This window comes from Lissotriton helveticus, chromosome 7, assembly GCF_964261635.1.
Source record: "Lissotriton helveticus chromosome 7, aLisHel1.1, whole genome shotgun sequence".
Classification (NCBI taxonomy): Eukaryota; Metazoa; Chordata; class Amphibia; order Caudata; family Salamandridae; genus Lissotriton; species Lissotriton helveticus.
The window spans coordinates 1,819,513,543-1,819,531,627 of record NC_136068.1 but is presented as its reverse complement, the minus strand read 5'-3'; the positions used below and the strand labels follow the sequence as shown (position 1 = coordinate 1,819,531,627).

The following is an 18,085-nucleotide window of genomic DNA, read 5'->3' as shown; positions in this document are numbered from 1 at the left end:
GCCTGGTGCAGTTACCACAGCAATGCACACATGGACCTGTGACTAGTACTGTCCTTTGACCTCTGACCTCTCTTCCACCACAGGGATCCACAGCTGTGCAGAGGACGAACAGCCTGCCAAGGAGGCGAGGGGACTCTGCGCACCTGCGACCGGCCGACCGGCCCATCTCACTACATGGAAACGGTATGTTGTGACTCCGCTCCACTGGTGCCGCCTTCTTGGTGCTCTATCCTGTACCATATGGAATTATCATGCATTCTTGGGAGGAAGTGAAAAGTGAACCAGCTGCAGAAAAATGCAAAATGTTGTCAAACCCTCTCACCCATTGCAACCCTATGTCCAGTATTTAGTGTGCATCAGTTTCACCTAGTGCTATGCTATAGTCATTGCATTATGCATCAGTTGCACTCTGTGCTGTACTATATCCATTGCATTATGCATCAGTTCCATTCAGTGCTGTACTATATCCATTGCATTATGCATCAGTTCCATTCAGTGCTGTGCTATATCAATTGCATTATGCATCAGTTCCATTCAGTGCTGTACTATATCCGTTGCATTATGCATCAGTTGCACTCGGTGGTTTGCTATGTCCATTGCATTATGCATCAGTTCCATTCTGTGCTGTACTATATCCATTGCAATATGCATCAGTTCCATTCAGTGCTGCACTATATCCGTTGCATTATGCATCAGTTGCACTCAGTGGTTTGCTATGTTGCCCCAGTATTGGAACTTTCATAGATTCCCATGCTTTGTATCATTCCCCGTCGTCAGAATGGGAGCCTCTGTAGTATCACAACCATAGGAACAAAAGAGAAAAAAAGGCCTAGGCCTCATCTCATTTGTACCCTATCATCTTCTTTGTGTAAAAGAGCCCAAACTTTTGTCAGGACCAATCAGAGCAGCCTCGCCCCATAGAACCTTCCTGAGAGAGCTCAGAGCCTCAGATTTTTCTACCGCACGTTGTGCTAGGGAGTCTCCACTGAGCTCTGCTCAGTTTTCTCATTCTTACTGGTTATTTCTTCAATTTTTCTACTACTATCAAGATATGTCTGACAAGGAAAAGAAGGCCTTATTCAGGTCCTGTGCCTCTTGTGAGAAAAGGGACTTTTTGTGGAAGATAAGCATGAGAGCTGTATCTATTGCTTATACCCAGACCACAAGGCCACAGACTGCAAGATTTGTAGAACCTTCTCTACAAAAACACTTTGTGACAGAGAGGGTCGGCTTTTGACCTGGCTTCAGAAAATGAAGACTCGGAAGGAGGTGCTCTCATCAGATGAAGAGGATTCAACATCTGTGGCTTCCTCTCACAGATCCAAGAAGAGGGGTAGGTCTCCTCCTGGTTCTTCTTCAGCTGAGCCCCCTCTCAAGGCCCCTCATAAGATCTCTGACAGGTCTGAGAGGTCTGGTTCCCTTAAATCTCCTCACGGAAGTGAAAAGGAGAGGCAGGGACAGGCTGCTGGATTGGTTACAGCCTCTAAGGACAAAAAGGAGGTTTCTATCTCTTCTCCTCTGTCCAAAAAGGAAAAAACTGGTGACAAATGCTCTGCAGTCACTCCAGGGACCGTGCCTGAGAAAAAACAGCGTCCGTCGACGACAAAAACATCAGGTACGTCGACGACAATTGCTTCTATGAAAATTCCCGCTTTATCCTTGGCTCCGTCGACGGGCTCGTCGTCGGTAGCGGTTTCAACGTCGACGACTTCGTCGTCGTTCAAGGTTCCCGGTTCGTCGACGATAACTACTTCCACGTCGACGATGATGGTCTCCGGCAAGGTGCTGTCGACGGCTTTGTCGACGACAAAAACTACGTCGACGACGACAACGACTTTGACGACGACGCTGATGGTGATGACGGCGAGTTCGTCTACGAAACCGTCGATGATCGTTCCGTCGACGACGACTAAGACTCCGTCGACAAGGTCCATTGTGCCGTCGACGATACCGTCGACGACTGCCGTACCGTCAACGACGGCTCCATAGATGAGGCCGTCGACGGGTCCAAAAATTTAATTTCAACTGCAGAAGATGAAAATTATGCCGGAAATGACGTCTCCTCGATGAGTTTCGTCGCATCCACAGACAATGCTTCTGGATGATGAGTCGGAGGAGGATGAGGAAGATGGGGCCAATATGGGGATGCCTACAGTCCCTCAGACTTAAATGTAAAATTGCAAGAGACTGTCACGGAGGAATATTACGAGCATGCATGTGACCAACAGATGCATCACTATGTACCACAGGAGCGACGTCCACCTGGTTTAGGACAGGAAATGGTGGCCATGCCCGCCTCTTTAATCTCTGTTCTACAGATGATGCTGCAGGTCTATAGAACCAGGTTTCCTTCGGAACCTTCAATGCAGTCTGCGCAACCGCCACCTCAGGTATTGCCACAAGCGCAACCAGTTGTCGTACTGCCTACTCCGCAAGTGGTGCCTCTCACACCACCAGCGGTCATACCTGTGGTCCTTTCCCGGACACCGGATCCGCCAATACTGTTCAGCAGGATACCTCTTCGGATGATGAGGTGCAGGTGGATCCCTTGCCTGATCCATTGCAGGACCCAGACTTGGATCAAGGGGACAGTGGGCTACAAGATCCAGACGCCACTGGTCGGGATACTTCTATTTCCCCTCCAGTTGATATAGGGGGGTTCCATAACCTCATGGAAGGAGCATCAAAGAGGTTTGGACTACCAATTACGAGGGAAGAGTCTGAATGTTTCCTGTATGACTTCAAGGAACAATACAGAAGATCTGTCAAATCCATTCCCATAATTGAGCATGTGTGGGAGGAAGGTATGAAGATCATGCAAAACCCAGCCACTGTGATTCCGGTTCTCCCCAGGCTGGAAAAGAAGTATAAGGCTCCAGAGGGCAGTCCAGCTTGTCTTCTTGGGCAGCCGAAGCCTGATTCGGTGATCTCACAGGCCGCTCAAAGCAAATCCAAGAGCCCATCGACACCGTTGACTACGCCTCCGGACAAGGAGGGTAGGCGCCTAGATAACGTGGGGAAGAGGTTTTCTTCCATGGCCAGCTTGCTTGTTCGAGCAGCAAGTGCTCTCGCCATTCTAGGCAGATACGATCGCCAGATGTGGTGTGACATGGAGCCGTTTGTGGAACAACTGCCTGACTCCGCGAGGGAAGAGGCCAAGAGAGTGCTGATGGAGGGAGAAAAATCATCCTCCGAAGTTATCGGCTGTGCTATGGATGTAGCTTCCTCGGCTTTTCGTGCCTTAGCAGGGTCAGCAGTGCTACGTCGCCAGGGCTGGTTGAGAGCCACCTGGTTTCGTCAGGAGCTCCAAAATAAGATCCTGGACCTCCCATTTGATGGAGAGATGCTTTTTGGTAAGCATGTTGATGATGCCCTGCAAAATATAAAAAAGGATACGGACACGGCGAAGTCTTTGGGATCTCTCAACTACCGTAAGGTCCCATTTAGAGGCGCTCGTGGCAGAGGTTTCTCTTCGTATAGAGGCAACACCCAACAGAGATATTCCTCGCAGTCTTCGCAGTCTTATAAGACTCAGTATTCAAATCAACGACAGGGACAATCGGCGTCTTACTCTCGCCAACCTCCGCAAGGGCGACAGAACCGTCAGGGACGTGACAACGCCAAGAGGCAATAGCGGCCTCCTGGCTCTACCTACTGTTCCTCCCCTCCCAGTCACATCAGTGGGGGGCAGGACTTCATTTTGTCTGAACAGCTGGAAGTGTATAACATCAGACCAGTGGGTCCTGAATATTGTTCAGAGTGGTCATACGTTGGAATTCCAAGATCTTCCTCCAACAAGAGCTCTGGGCGCCACCCGCACAAAACATCTGGGACTACTCCACCTCGAAGCCCACCAATTGTTCCTCAAGGGGGCAATAGAGCCGGTACCTCTCTCTCAAAGGGGCAGAGATTTTTATTCCAGGTTCTTCCTGGTTCGGAAGATGGCAGAGACTTGGCGCCCCATACTAGACCTACGGGAGCTCAACACTTATCTCATCAAGCTCTCCTTCAGGATGGTCACTCTCCAAGAAATTCTTCCTCTTTTGAACCTAGGCGACTATTTGGCGTCTCTGGATTTAGAAGATGCATATTTCCACATACCGATACACCCAGCTCACAGACAATATCTGCGATTCACAATGGGCATGAGCCATTTCCAATTCAAGGTGCTTCCGTTTGGCCTTTGGTCTGCACCTCGAGTATTCACCAAAGTGTTGGCTCCAGTAGCAGCTTTTCTACGAAAACAATCCCTGGAGGTTTTCCCTTACTTGGACGACTGGTTCGTCAAGGCTCCGTCTTTCAAGGAAACCTCTCAAGTTGTTTCGACTTGCATTCAGTCGTTCAGTCACCTGGGCCTTCAGCTAAACAAACACAAGTCAGTTCTACAGCCCTCCAGATCCACGAGGTTCCTTGGGGCCATTTTGGACACGATGCAATGCACAGCTAGTCCTTCGGAAGAACATCAACAAAAGTTGATCAGATCGGCTCGCCAGCTGTTCCACAAGAAATGCCTTTCAGTCCGACAATACAAGTCCCTACTCGGGTCGATGTCATCCTGCATACCATTAATACCACATTGCAGGCTGCGAATGCGTCCTCTGCAGGAAGAACTAGACAAACAATGGTGCCAAGCAGTGGGACCATTCAACGACAAAGTGTTGGTGACACCAGAAATGAGAAAGGCATGCGAATGGTGGCTAGTACAAGACAATATCGCACAAGGTCTGACATTCAGAATTTCACCATCCCCCTGATCATGACCACGGATGAGTCTTTGGAAGGCTGGGGAGCAGTGCTCCAAGAGCTTCAAGTCAGCGGGCACTGGAGTCCAGAGCAGCGCCAGTGCCATATCAATTTTTTGGAGCTGACGGCCATTCGGTTGGCTTTGCAGGCTTTCCTTCCCAGAGTTCGAAATCATACAGTGCTGGTCCGGACGGACAATACGACGGCCATGCACTACGTCAACAAGCAAGGAGGAACGAGGTCACAAACTCTGTCCAAAGAAGCTCAGAGTATCTGGGATTACGCGATTCTTCACAACATCAATTTGAAGGCCGAACACCTGGCAGGCTCTCTCAATGTCAAGGCGGATGCCCTGAGTCGCCAGACAGTGGTGAATCACGAATGGGAGTTGAATCAGTCCATTCTAGAGAGTGTGTTCTCGGTCTGGGGGACACCAACCATCGACCTTTTTGCCTCTCCGGTGAACGCTAAATGCCGGTTTTACACAAGCAAAGTTCACCATCAGGGATCTCTGGGGAACGCCCTTTCGATGACCTGGTACAGCGCATTCTTTTACGCTTTTACGCCAATTCCCCTCATTCCTCGAGTACTCAGGAAAATGAAGGCGGAACCATGCAAGATGATAATCTTTGCACCAGCGTGGCCCCGGCAATTTTGGTACACAGAGCTCCTTCGGCTCTCCCAGGCTCATCCAATTCGCTTGCAACCAATTCCGGCCCTATTGTCAAGGAATCAGGGACAAGTTTACCATCCAGATCCGAAATCGCTACACTTGACAGCGTGGCTCCTGAACACAGAGAGTTCCGTCATCTGAATCTCTCCCAGGAATGTAGAGAAGTTTTGTCCCAGGCTCGGGCACCGAGCACTAATAAAACATACAAGGCTAAATGAAAGACGTTCTGCCTGTGGTGTCAAGGACAAGGTCTCCATCCTTACAAATCTCTGCCTCATCAACTATTGCCATATATACTTTCATTGGCTAAGTCTGGGTTGGCGCATTCGTCTGTAAAGGTACATCTTGCAGCCATATCAAGGTTTCGGCGTAGTTCTTCAGGGCCTTCCTTATGATCCTCGAGGATTGTTAAACAATTCTTAAAAGGTTTGTTTCGGATGTACCCTCCAGTTCGTCCTCCTCCACCAGTTTGGCAGCTCAATCTTGTCCTGGCTCAACTCATGAAAGCTCCTTTTGAGCCGGTGCACAAGGCGGACTTGAAATTCCTGTCTTGGAAACTTGCCCTCCTCTTAGCTCTAACATCAGCTAGAAGAGTTAGTGAGCTTCAAGCCCTCTCCATAGTGCATCCATTCCTTCAATTAAAAAAAGATGTGCTTATTCTTCGCACCAATCCGAAATTTATTCCGAAGGTGCCGTCTGAGTTCCACTTGAATGAACCTTTGATTTTAAAGTCTTTCTTTCCACGCCCTTATACACCTGCGGAACGCACATTACATTATTTGGACGTTCAAAGATGCTTGAAATTCTACCTAGAACGCACACAACCCTTTCGGAAATCATCCCAATTGTTTGTGTCCTACAGCGCACCACGGAAGGGGTTTCCTTTGGCAAAGAGTGGCATTTCCCGCTGGATCTCCAGTGCGATTCAATTCTGTCATCAGAAGGGGGGCAAGCCACTGGACAGGAAGGTCCGTGCACATTCCACAAGGTCTGTGGCATCGTCCGTGGCTCTCTTTTCTGGAGTCGCCATTAAAGACATTTGCAGGGCAGCAACGTGGAGCAGTACTCATACCTTCACGAAACACTACTGCCTGGAATCTGCAGGAAGAGAGGACGCGGCAGTTGGTCAAGCAGTACTGCGGAATCTTTTTCATTGAGAGGTGAGCTTTCCCTCCGATCCCTCCATCCTGGTGAGCACATTTTGTTTCTTGTTTGGCTATGCTATAAGTATTGCTATATGATTATGTGGTGCCATGTATCTACAAAATGTGTCTTGGTAATTTACTGCTAGCTACTCTGATACAAAGCATGGGAATCTATGAAAGTTCCAATACTGGGGCGTGAAAAAAAGTTACTTATCTGTAACTTTGGTTCCCCAGTATTGGTAACTTTCATAGATTCCCATGCGCCCGCCCTCCTCCCCTGGGAAAGCTCAGTCTCTTTACAGAGATAGAGGCGGTTTGCACAACGGCTCCGAAAATCTGAGGCTCTGAGCTCTCTCAGGAAGGTTCTATGGGGTGAGGCTGCTCTGATTGGTCCTGACAAAAGTTTGGGCTCTTTTACACAAAGAAGATGATAGGGTACAAATGAGATGAGGCCTAGGTCTATTTTTTCTCTTTTGTTCCTATGGTTGTGATACTACCGAGGCTCCCATTCCGACGACGGGGAATGATACAAAGCATGGGAATCTATGAAAGTTACCAATACTGGGGAACCAAAGTTACAGGTAAGTAACTTGTTTTCTTCATTGCATTATGCATCAGTTGCACCCAATGCTTTAATATATCCATTGTATTCTGCATCAGTTGCACTCGGTGCTGTGCTATAGTCATTGCATTGCGCAACAGTTGCATCCAATGCTGTGCTATATCCATTGGTTGGATAAAATGCAACTCTTGATCAGATGATCTTGCAGTATCTCTTGTTAATAAAGCCAAATGGACAAAAGCTGTAACTTTGCTCCATATCAGGAAATTATATTCAGTTGACTTTATTAACAAGAGATCCTGCAAGAGGAGTTGGCCTAACGGCTAAGGCGCTCGACCTCGGACCTGGAGGAACTGGGTTCGAGTCTCGGTAACGACGCCAAACATCCTGTGATTCTGGGCAAATCACTTAATCTCCCCGTGCCTAACAAAAATGAATGTCTGTTCTCATGTAACGTAACTGGTGCTATGTAAAGCGCTCTGATACCCGATTCGGTTTGGGTCTAGTTTGCGCTATATAAAACTCTGCAAAAGAAAAAGTGACATTTTATCCAGCCAATGATGCTACAGCGACATGACACAACTGTAGTAGAGGATTTCAAACCTGATGAGTATCATGTGGAAAAGTAGGAAAAGTGTGGCAACAGACGGTTTTGTGAGGCGTAGTGTCCCTTCTTGTTCGCAAACGCAGATCTGCTCAGCTCCTCGGTTTGTGTCTCCAAGCGCTCTCTCCTGCCCATGGACGGACTGCGCTCCGCCGCTCGCTATTACTCTTGAAGCGTTATCTTGGTTGCTGATTCTGCATGTGATGCAGTCCTTCTCCCTTCATGTTAACGCTATGTTCTAGAAATACAGGGGAAAGGGAGTTATAAACATGGTGTCCTCTGAAAAATTCCTTCTGATTCAGTCCAGCTGACTTCCAAGCGCTAGGCTCTCAGTCCAAATGGCCCTCAGAAGCTCCTAACTGCAGGGCGTTCTTTTCAGGTACACACACCTCACAAGCTTCGACAGGAGAGATGTCTCTGTGCTTCACAGACCTCTCAAGCTCGGACAGAAGAGCTGTCTCTTTGTTCCACAGACCTCACAAGCTCGGACAGTAGAGCTGTCTCTGTGTTCCACAGACCTCTCAAGCTTGGACAGAAGAGCTGTCTCTTTGTTCCACAGACCTCACAAGCTCGGACAGAAGAGCTGTCTCTGTTCCACCGACCTCTCAAACTCGGCAGAAGAGCTGTCTCTGTTCTACAGACCTCTCAAGCTTGGACAGGAGAGCTGTCTCGGTTCCACAGACCTCACAAGCTTGGACAGAGGAGCTGTCTCTGTTCCACAGACCTCTCCAGCTTGGACAGAAGAGCTGTCTCTGTGTTCCACAGACCTCACAAGCTTGGACAGGAGAGCTGTCTCTGTTCCACAGACCTCTCAAGCCTGGACAGAAGAGCTGCCTCTTTGTTCCACAGACCTCTCAAGTTTGGACAGGAGAGCTGTCTGTTTGTTCCACAGACCTCTCCAGCTTGGACAGAAGAGCTGTCTCTGTTCTACAGACCTCTCAAGCTTGGACAGAAGAGCGGTCTCGGTTCCACAGACCTTACAAGCTTGGACAGGAGAGCTGTCTCTCTGTTCCACAGACCTCTCAAGCTTGGCCAGTAGAGCTGCCTCTTTGTTCCACAGACCTCTCAAGCTTGGACAGGAGAGCTGTCTCTGTGTTCCACAGACCTCACAAGCTTGGACAGGAGAGCTGTCTCTGTTCCACAGACCTCTCAAGCTTGGACAGAAGAGCTTCCTCTTTGTTCCACAGACCTCTCAAGTTTGGACAGGAGAGCTGTCTGTTTGTTCCACAGACCCCACAAGCTTGGACAGAAGATCTGTCTCTGTTCCTCAGACCTCACAAGTTTGGACAGAAGATCTGTCTCTGTTCCACAGACCTCTCAAGCTTAGACAGAAGAGCTGTCTCTGTTCCACAGACCTCTCAAGCTTGGACAGAAGAGCTGTCTCGGTGCCACCGACCTCACAAGCTTGGACAGAAGAGATATATTTTATGTTCCACAGACCTCAGTTTTGTTATCCTTCAGGCTTCACAGCTCACACAGGCTCGTTCGTCTGACAGCACAGCTATCCCTCCATTTGTGGTTTCTGAAGCTGGCAGGGTCTGTCCGGATAGACATCCATTTAGATACATCTTCTATGTTCCAGGATCAGACAGCTGAGCCCTCTCCTAGCCATGCACCCCTTACAGGCCCAGACCCTGGAGTCCGAGCAGGGCCTCCGATTGTGACAGATGTTATGGGGTTCAGCCTCAGGCAGCGTCTGTAGGGCTGGCCCCAGTCGTGAATAGCAGGTCAGGCTCGCGGCTTAGGTGCATTATACAGCCTCTCACCTTCGACAGCAGGCCTGTACCTTGAACCTTACACCAAGACTGTACCTCGCGCCTCAGGAGCCCGACTGTACCTCCAATCTTAGGCAGCAGGACTGTACCCCGTGCCTCAGGCAAAAGGAGTTTACCTCGCGCCTCCTTTAGCCAGACTGTTCTTCCAGTCTCAGGCAACAGGACTTTGTCCTGCGCCTCAGGCAGCAGGACTGTACCTCAAGCCTCAGGCAGCAGGACTGTACCTCAAGCCTCAGTCAGCAGGACTGTACCTCAAGCCTCAGCCAGCAGGACTGCACCTCGCGCCTCAGTCACCAGGACTGCACCTCGCGCCTCAGTCACCAGGACTGCACCTCGCGCCTCAGTCACCAGGACTGCACCTCGCGCCTCAGTCACCAGGACTGCACCTCGCGCCTCAGTCACCAGGACTGCACCTCGCGCCTCAGTCACCAGGACTGCACCTCGCGCCTCAGTCACCAGGACTGCACCTCGCGCCTCAGTCACCAGGACTGCACCTCGCGCCTCAGTCACCAGGACTGCACCTCGCGCCTCAGTCACCAGGACTGCACCTCGCGCCTCAGTCAGCAGGACTGCACCTCGCGCCTCAGTCAGCAGGACTGCACCTCGTGCCTCAGTAGGACTGCACCTCGCGCCTCAGTCAGTAGGACTGCGCCTCAATCAGTAGGACTGCACCTCGTGCCTCAGTCAGTAGGACTGCACCTCGTGCCTCAGTCAGCAGGACTGCACCTCGTGCCTCAGTCAGCAGGACGGCACCTCGCGCCTCAGTCAGCAGGACGGCACCTCAATCAGTAGGACTGCACCTCGCGCCTCAGTCAGCAGGACGGCACCTCATGCCTCAGTCAGCAGGACTGCACCTCGCGCCTCAGTCAGCAGGACGGCACCTCGCGCCTCAGTCAGCAGGACGGCACCTCATGCCTCAGTCAGCAGGACTGCACCTCGCGCCTCAGTCAGCAGGACTTCACCTCGCGCCTCAGTCAGCAGGACTGCACCTCGCGCCTCGCGCCTCAGTCAGCAGGACTGCACCTCGCGCCCCAGTCAGCGGGAGTGCACCTCGCGCCTCAGTCAGCGGGAGTGCACCTCGCACCTCAGTCAGCGGGAGTGCACCTCGCGCCTCAGTCAGCGGGAGTGCACCTCGCGCCTCAGTCAGCGGGAGTGCACCTCGCGCCTCAGTCAGCGGGAGTGCACCTCGCGCCTCAGTCAGCGGGAGTGCACCTCGCGCCTCAGTCAGCGGGAGTGCACCTCGCGCCTCAGTCAGCGGGAGTGCACCTCGCGCCTCAGTCAGCGGGAGTGCACCTCGCGCCTCAGTCAGCGGGAGTGCACCTCGCGCCTCAGTCAGCGGGAGTGCACCTCGCGCCTCAGTCAGCGGGAGTGCACCTCGCGCCTCAGTCAGCGGGAGTGCACCTCGCGCCTCAGTCAGCGGGACTGCACCTCGCGCCTCAGTCAGCGGGACTGCACCTCGCGCCTCAGTCAGCGGGACTGCACCAGCGGGACTGCACCTCGCGCCTCAGTCAGCGGGACTGCACCTCGCGCCTCAGTCAGCGGGACTGCACCTCGCGCCTCAGTCAGCGGGACTGCACCTCGCGCCTCAGTCAGCGGGACTGCACCTCGCGTCTTAGGCAGCAGGATTGTACCTCGCAACTCAGACATCAGAACTGTACCTTGCACTTTAGACAGCAGGCCTGTGCCCTGGACCTCAGATAGCAGGACTGCACCTCGAGCCTCAGGAGGCAGAACTGTACCTTGCACCTCAGACAGCAGGACTGTACCTTGCACCTCAGACAGCAGGACTGTACCTTGCACCTCAGACAGCAGGACTGTACCTTGCACCTCAGACAGCAGGACTGTGCCTTGCACCTCAGACAGCAGGACTGTGCCTTGCACCTCAGACAGCAGGACTGTGCCTTGCACCTCAGACAGCAGGACTGTGCCTTGCACCTCAGACAGCAGGACTGTGCCTTGCACCTCAGACAGCAGGACTGTGCCTTGCACCTCAGACAGCAGGACTGTGCCTTGCACCTCAGACAGCAGGACTGTGCCTTGCACCTCAGACAGCAGGACTGTGCCTTGCACCTCAGACAGCAGGACTGTGCCTTGCACCTCAGACAGCAGGACTGTGCCTTGCACCTCAGACAGCAGGACTGTACCTTGGGTGGCACAGCTCCTGTAGGCTCCAATCTGGGACAGCAGATCAAGCTCTCAAGTTAGATATGTTTCATACGCCAGAGACTTAGAAAACAGGTCAATCTCTCGGGTTGCATAAATCCTACAGGCTCCAGGATTGGAGATATGGTCAAGACTATAGGCTAGATCAATTATATAGTTTGGACCCTGCCTTCAAAAGTAAGTCTATAACTTGGGCAACCTATGTCTTACAGGCTAAACACCCGGCCAGTGACTTGGCTTGCACAGAGTTTAAAGGCTTCAGCCTTGGCCGGCAGTCCCCAAACTTGCATAGATCCCTGTAATGGATTCCTTTCAGTGTTTTTACCTGTAATGGATTCTCTGGTGCGCTGTGTGCTTGGAACAGTCACAGAACAGTGGTTTTTCCAGTTGGCCGCTATTCCCCACGTGGCCAGTAGGTGGCACTGCTGCATTGAGATATCAGTGCTGTCATATTCTGTATCCGAAAGCATGGAGGCCCTGGATTGACAGACACTTCGACAGCTGCCCACCCTCTAACATTGGTGATTTCGAGCTGACCAGCCGGAGTCCCAGATGTAGTGACCGGCTGGTCACTACTATAATGTGTTTCCACCAGTCACTCCTTGAGGGCTTGGTTCCATACTCACCCACACCCATCCATCAGAGGCGTCAGTGGTCAGGTGACCCCGATAATAGCGGCGGGGGACACATACCCTGGGCCAGTTCCAGACAGTATGGCTGTGGCCTTCTCATTATTCCTGCTGCATGTGAACCTAGGGCCATAACCCTTTACACCAGAGAGCGGGTACATCTCACCAGCCAGAGTCTCACATCTGGGACGGAGTTACAGACTCTGCCTCTGGTGAGGGGAGGTCTCGGGCCCGGCAAACCCCCCCTCCCCCAGCAGCCGCAAAGAGAGGTCCCGGACCGCCTCATTCTCGTGTTGCTACATAATGGAAGACGGTAACCGTACCCCCAGACTCCTCCTAAGATTGTGTGGAAATGAGTGTAAGTGACCTGGTGGGAAACCCCAGCTTCGGTGTCATTTTTTGCGCGACCGAAAGGACTCCGTGTAAAATGCCCCCCCCTACTGATCCCTCTATTCCATTCCTTGTTTTGTGTACGCAGACGTTCACAGATGTGCATACATGGCGCTTAGAAGACACAGCACGCATACTCTACATCCTGCTATGAACATATGGCCATTTCTGAATACAGAAGGATTGTCTTATTCAGCGGACTCATTCTAACGTCCTGGCAGTGCGTGCCCCCATAGATGCCCAGGTGCCCTTGATTCATATTTTATTTGATGCCCGTATGACTGCTGCTGCATGCCCCAGCCATGGCCAAACTGTATCCTCTACAGTGCCCACCTGACCCAGGCCACATGTCCCTTCTTCTGTGATGCGCCCCCTAGGACTGGCCCCATTCTGAATCCAGTGCAACGCTGACCTGCCACCAGGTGTATCCATGGTGATGTAAACTTGGTTACGATGCACATGTTGTCTTTGCACGTCTAAAGCGATGCCCAGGTGGTTCAGGTATACATTTTCAGAATAGCTACTCTGCCCGCCCTTTCCCCACCCCTCTACAGTGCGTGTATGGCGGCTCTTGACACTTCAAGCGATTTGTTTTCTGGCCTTGTGATGTCCATACAGGACATGTCCAGCGACAGCCCCTCCCCTGTGATGCCATCCATCCTGGACACTGCCACACCCACATGGTCATTCTTCCTTCTCGCTTCAGTGCCAACGTGGCTAGTCTGCACCTCTTCTGCAAATGACCCCCTGGCGGTGCTTCCTGCCCTCTGCTATGCCCAAATGACCATCAGTGATATCACTTACAGTGCCCACATGACCAACTTGCTTGGCATCGGTCATGCCCACATAAAGGGACTCTTACTTTCCGAGGTGCCCACATGATACAGCCTCTCAGATCATCAATTGCAATGCAGGCACAGTTGCAGTCCTAGTTCCCTGAAATGCCTACTAAGCTGCTCGGCCAGACACCAGTGATGACCGCTTGAGGACTCTTTACTGCCCTGTAATCTCACTGACGCTCCGCTTCGCTTCTGCGGTGCCCTTGTGGCATCTCTGCCTTTCTGTGATGCTCGTACGGCAGCTGTTCTCCTTCTGTAATGCTCACGTAACAACTCTACTTCTTTTTTTTGGTACCCACATGGCAACCATGTATCTTTTCTTAGAAGCCCAAATGGCAGATCTGTCTTTTGAGATTTCAACAGAGTCTCTGTTCACCTGTGATGCCAGCGTGTCCTGTAGGCTCCTCAGCGGCGATCCACGTAGATATCCCCTGAAATGCCCATTAACTGTTCTTATAACTTTGTGTTTCAGCCCAGAACGGAATCATCGCCTTCCATTTGGCCAACCTGGGAAGTATCGCGGGAGCCCAGGGGTTCATGGGCAGCCCATCCATGCAGGCGTCCCGGCTCCAGAACCCACTGTACCAGCTGGTGAATGGTGTCTCCAATGGCCGCTTGTCCAATGGGTCCCTCGGGTCCATCTGCAAGAATCCAAGTTTGAGCATCCCTCGACTGCCATTCAGGTGAGGAGGAGACTCGCAGAGGCTCATATGACTGAGTGACCCAGTAGGGTAAACAATGCTGACATAGAAGTTTGGCTAACACCCCTGCTGAAATTATAATATTGTTTTTGATTTTTCTGTCTTGTGATTCTGTTTTTTTTTTTAAAGCATGAATCCGCTGTAGATTCGCGTGCTGTGGCTATCCCACTATGAAATGACTGGAAAGGAAAAAGTGGCACTTTGTCTCTGAGCATAGCTTATGAGCATGCATCTTTTGGGTTTCCAAAATTCAAACAGGTTTTTGCCTGTCTGTTGTCAATTCGACTGCACTCGAACCACGTTCGACACATTACAAGGCGGTGAGATGTGATAAACACGCTCTGATCCCAGATCAGTACTGTAAGAAAACAAATTGTAGTTCAAGAACCACGGTGTGAACACAAGTGCTCTGTCCGTGGTCAAGAAGGGATGGAGGCTCATCCATTGGTGGATGGTGACTCCTGGCCGGGGGTCAAACTTGAAGTAAAGGCGCATATGCAGAATATGCCTATAGATGGGATGTCGCTCATTAGTAAAGAAGATGGCGGCACCAAAGAGCCACTCAAGAAGACTCAACTGCTAGGTCAAGGAGAGCTTTGGGTTCAAGTGTGAATGTGTTATTTAGATTGAATTGAGAAGACTGAGGACAAATCACTGGTCTCCATTTGGGAAGTTTGGTGAGGCCCTAACCAAAAATGGGTTGGAAAGATGGATTCTATTACATATGAAACTCTTTTTATACATCAGAGGGGAAGGAGTTGTAGGAAAAAAACTAGAACCATTTGTTTAAAGTTCAAGAAGCAAGTGCCAGATTAATAGAAAACGAACATCTAAAAGATGTGTGCATTAAGTAGCAGCTTTGACCTCTAGTCACGTGATCACGGACCATTACTCAGTTGACACAGACACAAGAAGAGAGCCACAGTAGCGTATAATACTAGCTATTGATGCATGCACAGCATGTGAGGGTGGTTTGAGCAGTAAATAAAAGGTTCGCTGCCTGCCCCAGTAGTGTTACTGCTTGACTGGTTCTAGCTCAAAGGTGAACCCATGCAGTCACCTGTGTGATATAGAAGAGGACATAATGCTTTGCATCACAGGCAAAGAGTGTTGGCTAACACTCAAAAATGTGCTGTGAAACCGCCTAAGCACGCAATAGACAGCATGCGAATCTGAAGGTTCATGCATTGAACTATTGTTAGCTGCAGGTTATGGTTCCTTTCTCCTATTCATGCAGCCATCCTGCATACTTCTGTTGTTGCAGGCCGGTCCTGGTTTCTTTCTCCTACCCTTGAAGTCGCGCTGTGACGGCATTTAACAACTGTTGCATGCAGGCCGTGGTTTCTATCTCTTACCCTTGCATCGTCGCTGTATTCATCTGTTGCTGCATGCAGGCCGTGGTTTCTTTCTCCTACCCTTGTATCCACACTGCATTCATCAGTTGTTGCATGCAGGCCGTGGTTTCTTTCTCCTACCCTTGCAGTCACTTTGCTGCTGCATTCAACCACTGTTGCATGCAGGCCATGGTTTCTTTCTCCTACCCTTGTATCCACACTGCATTCATCAGTTGTTGCATGTAGGCCGTGGTTTCTTTCTCCTACCCTTGCTGTCACGTTGCTGCTGCATTCAACCACTGTTGCATGCAGGCCATGGTTTCTTTCTCCTACCCTTGTATCCACACTGCATTCATCAGTTGTTGCATGCAGGCCGTGGTTTCTTTCTCCTACCCTTGCAGTCACTTTGCTGCTGCATTCAACCACTGTTGCATGCAGGCCATGGTTTCTTTCTCCTACCCTTGTATCCACACTGCATTCATCAGTTGTTGCATGCAGGACATGGTTTCTTTCTCCTACCCTTGCAGTCACTTTGCTGCTGCATTCAACCACTGTTGCATGCATGCCATGGTTTCTTTCTCCTACCCTTGTATCCACACTGCATTCATCAGTTGTTGCATGCAGGCCGTGGTTTCTTTCTCCTACCCTTGTATCCACACTGCATTCATCAGTTGTTGCATGCAGGCCGTGTTTTCTTTCTCCTACCCTTGCATCCACACTGTATTCTTCTATTGTTGCATGCAGGCAGTGGTTTCTGTCTCCTACCCTTGCATCCACACTGTATTCTTCTATTGTTGCAGGCAGGCTGTGATTTCCTTCTCCTACCCTTGTATCCACACTGCATTCATCAGTTGTTGCATGCAGGCCGTGTTTTCTTTCTCCTACCCTTGCATCCACACTGCATTCATCAGTTGTTGCATGCAGGCCGTGGTTTCTTTCTCCTACCCTTGCAGTCACGTTGCTGCTGCATTCAACCACTGTTGCATGCAGGCCATGGTTTCTTTCTCCTACGCTTGTATCCACACTGCATTCATCAGTTGTTGCATGCAGGCTGTGGTTTCTTTCTCCTACCCTTGCATCCACACTGCATTCATCAGTTGTTGCATGCAGGCCGTGGTTTCTTTCTCCTACCCTTGTATCCACACTGCATTCATCAGTTGTTGCATGCAGGCCATGGTATCTTTCTCCTACCCTTGTATCCACGCTGTATTCATCTGTTGTTGCATGCAGGCCGTGGTTTCTTTCTCCTACCCTTGCTGTCACGTTGCTGCTGCATTCAACCACTGTTGCATGCAGGCCATGGTTTCTTTCTCCTACCCTGATATCCACACTGTATTCATCTGTTGTTGCATGCAGGCCGTGGTTTCGTTCTCCTACCCTTGCAGTCACGTTGCTGCTGCATTCAACCACTGTTGCATGCAGGCCGTGGTTTCTTTCTCCTACCCTTGAATCCACAGTACATTCATCCGTTGTTGCATGCCGGCTATTGGTGCTTTTTCCTACCCTTGCAGCCACTGCTGTCGCTGCATCAAATGTTACATGAAGGCCATGGTTTCCTTCCCCAACACTGTTGCTATATTCAATTCCGTTTTGGTGCAGGTCATAGTTTCTTTCCTACCTTTGCAGCCACTTCTTGGGTTGCATTGAACTATTGTTGCATGCAGGTAATGGCACCTTTCTCCTATTGATGTTGCCATGCTGCATTCATTTGTTGCATGCAGACCGGGATTTGTTTTTCCTACCCTTGTAGGCACAGCTGGCACTGTATGAACTATTGTTGCCCCCAGTTAATGGTTCCTTTCTCCTCCTCTTGCTGCCATGCTGCATCCATCTGTTGCATGCAGGCCTTGGTTTCTTCAGTCATGCTGTCACTGCATTCAACTACTGTTTGATTCAGGTTGTGGTTTCTTTTGCCTTTGCAGCCACCACCGGGGGTGCATTGAACTATTGTTGCATGCAGATCCTGGTTTCCCTTTCCTACCCTTGCAGCCACTCTGCATTCAAATTTTGTTACATACAGGCCATGGTTTCTTTCCGCTACGCTTGGCTCCATGATGTCACTGCATTCAACTACTGATGCATGCAGGTCATGGTTTCTTTGCTACCCTTGCAGCCACCGCTTGGGGTGCATTGAACTATTGTTGTCTACAGATCAAGGTTCCTTTCTCCTACTCTTGCAGTCACGCTGCATTCAAATGTTATTTCATGCAGGCCATGGATTCTTTCTCCTACCTTTGCAGTCATGCTGTTGTTGCATTCAACTACTGTGCGTGCAGGTTATGGTTTATTTGCTACCATTCCAGTCTCCCCTGCGGCTGCATTAAACCATTTTGCTTGTTAGTTGTGGTTTCTTTCTGCCGTCCTTGCAGCCTTGCTAAAACTTTAATATTGTTGCAGGCAGGCCATGGATTCTTCTCCTACCCTTGCAGACCTAGCTGAGGCTGCATTGTAGCATTGTTGCATGCAGGTCCTGATTTCCTTCTCCTGTCCTTGCAGCCACGCTGCACTCTACTGTTGCATCCACCTC

General features: G+C 50.6%; 1 protein-coding gene across 6 annotated transcripts in view; it reads left to right on the top strand.

Annotated features, from left to right (window-relative positions):
- Positions 1 to 18,085, top strand: part of PHLDB3 (pleckstrin homology like domain family B member 3) — a 168,223-nt gene that overhangs the window by 103,122 nt on the left and 47,016 nt on the right. For all 6 annotated transcript variants that reach the window (XM_078655567.1, XM_078655566.1, XM_078655565.1 and 3 more), the window contains 2 exons: positions 84 to 183; positions 13,996 to 14,206. In XM_078655567.1, coding sequence (XP_078511693.1) covers positions 84 to 183; positions 13,996 to 14,206 — 311 coding nt within the window. The remainder of the gene's footprint in view (positions 1 to 83; positions 184 to 13,995; positions 14,207 to 18,085) is intronic.